The sequence below is a fragment of the Sus scrofa genome, chromosome 17, assembly GCF_000003025.6.
Source record: "Sus scrofa isolate TJ Tabasco breed Duroc chromosome 17, Sscrofa11.1, whole genome shotgun sequence".
NCBI lineage: Eukaryota > Metazoa > Chordata > Mammalia > Artiodactyla > Suidae > Sus > Sus scrofa.
The window spans coordinates 52,377,067-52,380,202 of NC_010459.5; the positions used below are offsets into that span (position 1 = coordinate 52,377,067).

The following is a 3,136-nucleotide window of genomic DNA, read 5'->3' on the forward strand; positions in this document are numbered from 1 at the left end:
GAATGACGTCGACGCGGCGTGAGGAGGAGACAAGCGGGACCGTACCAAACCTAGGAGAGGGGGGTGGTCTCTGTGGCGGAATTCTAGTGCTCCTAAGGCCCTCTGCGTGTTTCTATTGGAAATGGTCAGGACTCGTGAACCTTTCAAGTTGAATCTGAGGTTCCCCTTATGGAAATACATATCTATTTATCATCTTTTCTCAAGCTTCATAAAGTTTTTTAGTTTATTCTCGTGGCTAGCCCGGGGAAAGCAGGAAACGGAAGTGTCTTTCATGACTTCCGGAAGAGGCTGCCATGGCGGCCAGGGAGGAGGTGCTGGCCCTCCAGGCTGAAGTTGCGCGGCGTGAAGAGGAGCTGAGCTCCCTGAAGCACAGGCTGGCGGCGGCTCTCCTGGCGGAGCAGGAGTCAGAGCGGTTGCTTCCGGTGTCGCCCTTGCCGCCGAAGGCCGCCCTGTCCCAAGATGAGATCCTGCGCTATAGCCGGCAGCTAGTGCTGCCTGAGCTGGGCGTGCAGGGACAGCTGCGCCTGGCGACCGCGTCCGTGCTGATCGTGGGCTGCGGGGGGCTCGGCTGCCCACTGGCGCAGTACCTGGCAGCGGCCGGCGTCGGTCGCCTGGGCCTTGTGGACTACGATGTAGTAGAAGTGAGCAACCTGGCCCGCCAAGTGTTGCATGGCGAGGCACTGGCCGGCCAGGCCAAAGTCTTTTCTGCCGCCGCCTCACTGCGCCGTCTCAATTCGGCAGTGGAGTGCGTGCCCTATGCCCAGGCGCTTACGCCAGCCACTGCGTTAGACCTCGTCCGCCGCTATGACGTGGTGGCCGATTGCTCCGACAACGTGCCCACTCGATACCTGGTTAACGATGCCTGTGTGCTAGCCGGCAGGCCTCTCGTGTCGGCCAGCGCCCTGCGCTTCGAGGGCCAGATCACAGTCTACCACTACGGCGGTGGGCCTTGCTATCGCTGCGTATTCCCCCAGCCACCTCCGGCGGAGACCGTGACCAACTGCGCGGATGGCGGGGTGCTTGGTGTGGTGACCGGGGTCCTGGGCTGCCTGCAGGCGCTGGAAGTGTTGAAGATCGCTGCAGGTCTGGGCCCCTCTTATAGTGGCAGCCTGTTGCTCTTTGATGCCCTCAGAGGACTCTTCCGACGCATTCAGCTGCGGAGGCGCAGGCCCGACTGTGCAGCTTGCGGGGAGCGGCCCACTGTTACTGAGCTGCAGGACTACGAAGGCTTCTGTGGCTCCTCGGCCACCGATAAGTGCCGCTCCCTGCAATTGCTGAGCCCAGAAGAGCGAGTTTCTGTCATCGACTATAAACGACTTCTGGATTCTGGGTCACCCCACCTGTTGCTGGACGTCAGGCCTCAAGTAGAGGTGGACATCTGTCGTCTGCCTCATGCCCTACACATCCCATTGAAACATTTGGAACGGAGGGATGCGGAGAGCCTGAAACTCTTAGGAGAAGCAATCCGGGAAGGGAAGCAGGGCACACAGGAAGGGGCATCTCTCCCCATTTACGTGATTTGCAAACTGGGCAACGACTCCCAGAAAGCCGTGAAGATCCTGCAGTCCTTGCCAGACTTAGACTCTTTACTAGTTCAGGATGTCGTGGGGGGCCTCATGGCCTGGGCTGCCAAAGTCGATGGGACGTTTCCGCAGTACTGAGGTGGGTTGGTAGAGTCTGACCAGCGAAAAGCGTGCGTTGCCATGCTACCTAAAGGTTTTTTTTTTTTTTTTCCCCATTAATTTATTTGCATTTTTTTTCACTAATGTACGGAAGAGCCTGGGATTCTGCAATAGCTGTAAATACAGGGACTTTTTTTTTTTGTCCCCGCCTATGCACCCCACAGCAGTGACAGCGGCTGGATCCTTAACCCGCTGAGCCACCAACGAACTGCACGTGGACGTCTTTTATAAGGGACTTTTCAATTATAATTTATGGGATGATGTGGTTATTAATGGATTATAATACTGTTTTTGAGAACTGTCTTGTGTTTTCAGAACTTGAATGGTGTCTCGAACAGGTGAGGTAAAAGGTGACCGGATTTTGTGTTTTGAACTGCCAATCATTTGCCTGTTCTCCCTTTTTTTGACCGCTCCCATGAAGAGCTCTTTAAATCGTCCATTTTAATGCTTGGAAAGGTGTAGAAAACATACTGAATTGCTCACAGGTGATATAGTTAAGATCAGCTTATTGCTTACTTAGGCATTCTTTGGATGTTATTTCCACTTAAAATTACAGAATATGTCCGAGAGAAATCAGTGCTCAAAGGTAAATTGTGAAAATAGTTAAACTAAAATTATGTGGGAAGTGGTCATTCTATTAAATATTTTGAATTAAAAGCCAAGTGAGAGATTTACAGTCTAGCAAGGTAGAAACCACCTTTGCAGTCCATCAGTTTAATACGTTGCTGATTTCTTCTTAGAGTTAGTTTGTGGGTCCACCTTATGTTGTGCACATTTAGAATTTTTTTGGCTTTACCGTATGGCCAGGATGCCAAATCCTGAATTAAAGTGCAGTAATGAACATTTTTCTCTTCTTCACAATTTTGGGTGAAAAACTTTGAATATTTGACTATTACTTGTTAATGCTTTACTGTAGATAAATACCCTCTATCAGATTAAATAAATTTCTGGTTATAGTTTGCTAAGAGTTTTCATTGAATTTAGCAAATGCTTTTTCTGCATTTTAACATGCTTTTTTCCTCCTGTTAATGCTGAGAATTACATCAATTTGTGTGTGTGTGGCCAAAAAATACATAACATAAAGTTGACCTTCCCAACAGTTTCCACGTGTACAACACAATATTGTCAACTGTATGCATTTGCTGGGCACCAGATTCCAGAACCTCGCATCCTGCATGACTGAGACTTTATACCCACTGAACAGCTCACCACTCACGTTTAATTTCCCTTTTCTATTTTGATGTAATTTATTGCAGCATTTTATAACACTATAAAGCATCAGTGTTTTTGCTTACTAATAAGAATATTAAACAGTATTTTCATGAATTGGCAGGTAGACTGCCCAACTTCCGACATGAACAACAAAATTAAAAGCAAAAATTTGGTATGTGAGTGTATATTGGTGGCAAATTGAACAATCTGTGGCGTGTCAAAAGGAGGCCCCTATTCTTCAG

General features: G+C 49.0%; 1 protein-coding gene across 1 annotated transcript; it reads left to right on the forward strand.

Annotated features, from left to right (window-relative positions):
• Nucleotides 277-2,645, forward strand: MOCS3 (molybdenum cofactor synthesis 3). The gene has a single exon (NM_001101819.1). It carries the CDS (start codon nucleotides 294-296, stop codon nucleotides 1,659-1,661), a length of 1,368 nt encoding a protein of 455 aa, NP_001095289.1. The 5' UTR covers nucleotides 277-293; the 3' UTR covers nucleotides 1,662-2,645.

Coding starts and splice junctions, on each gene's coding strand:
- MOCS3 (NM_001101819.1), top strand. CDS start 294: ATGGCGGCCAGGGAGGAGGTGCTGGCCCTCCAGGCTGAAGTTGCGCGG.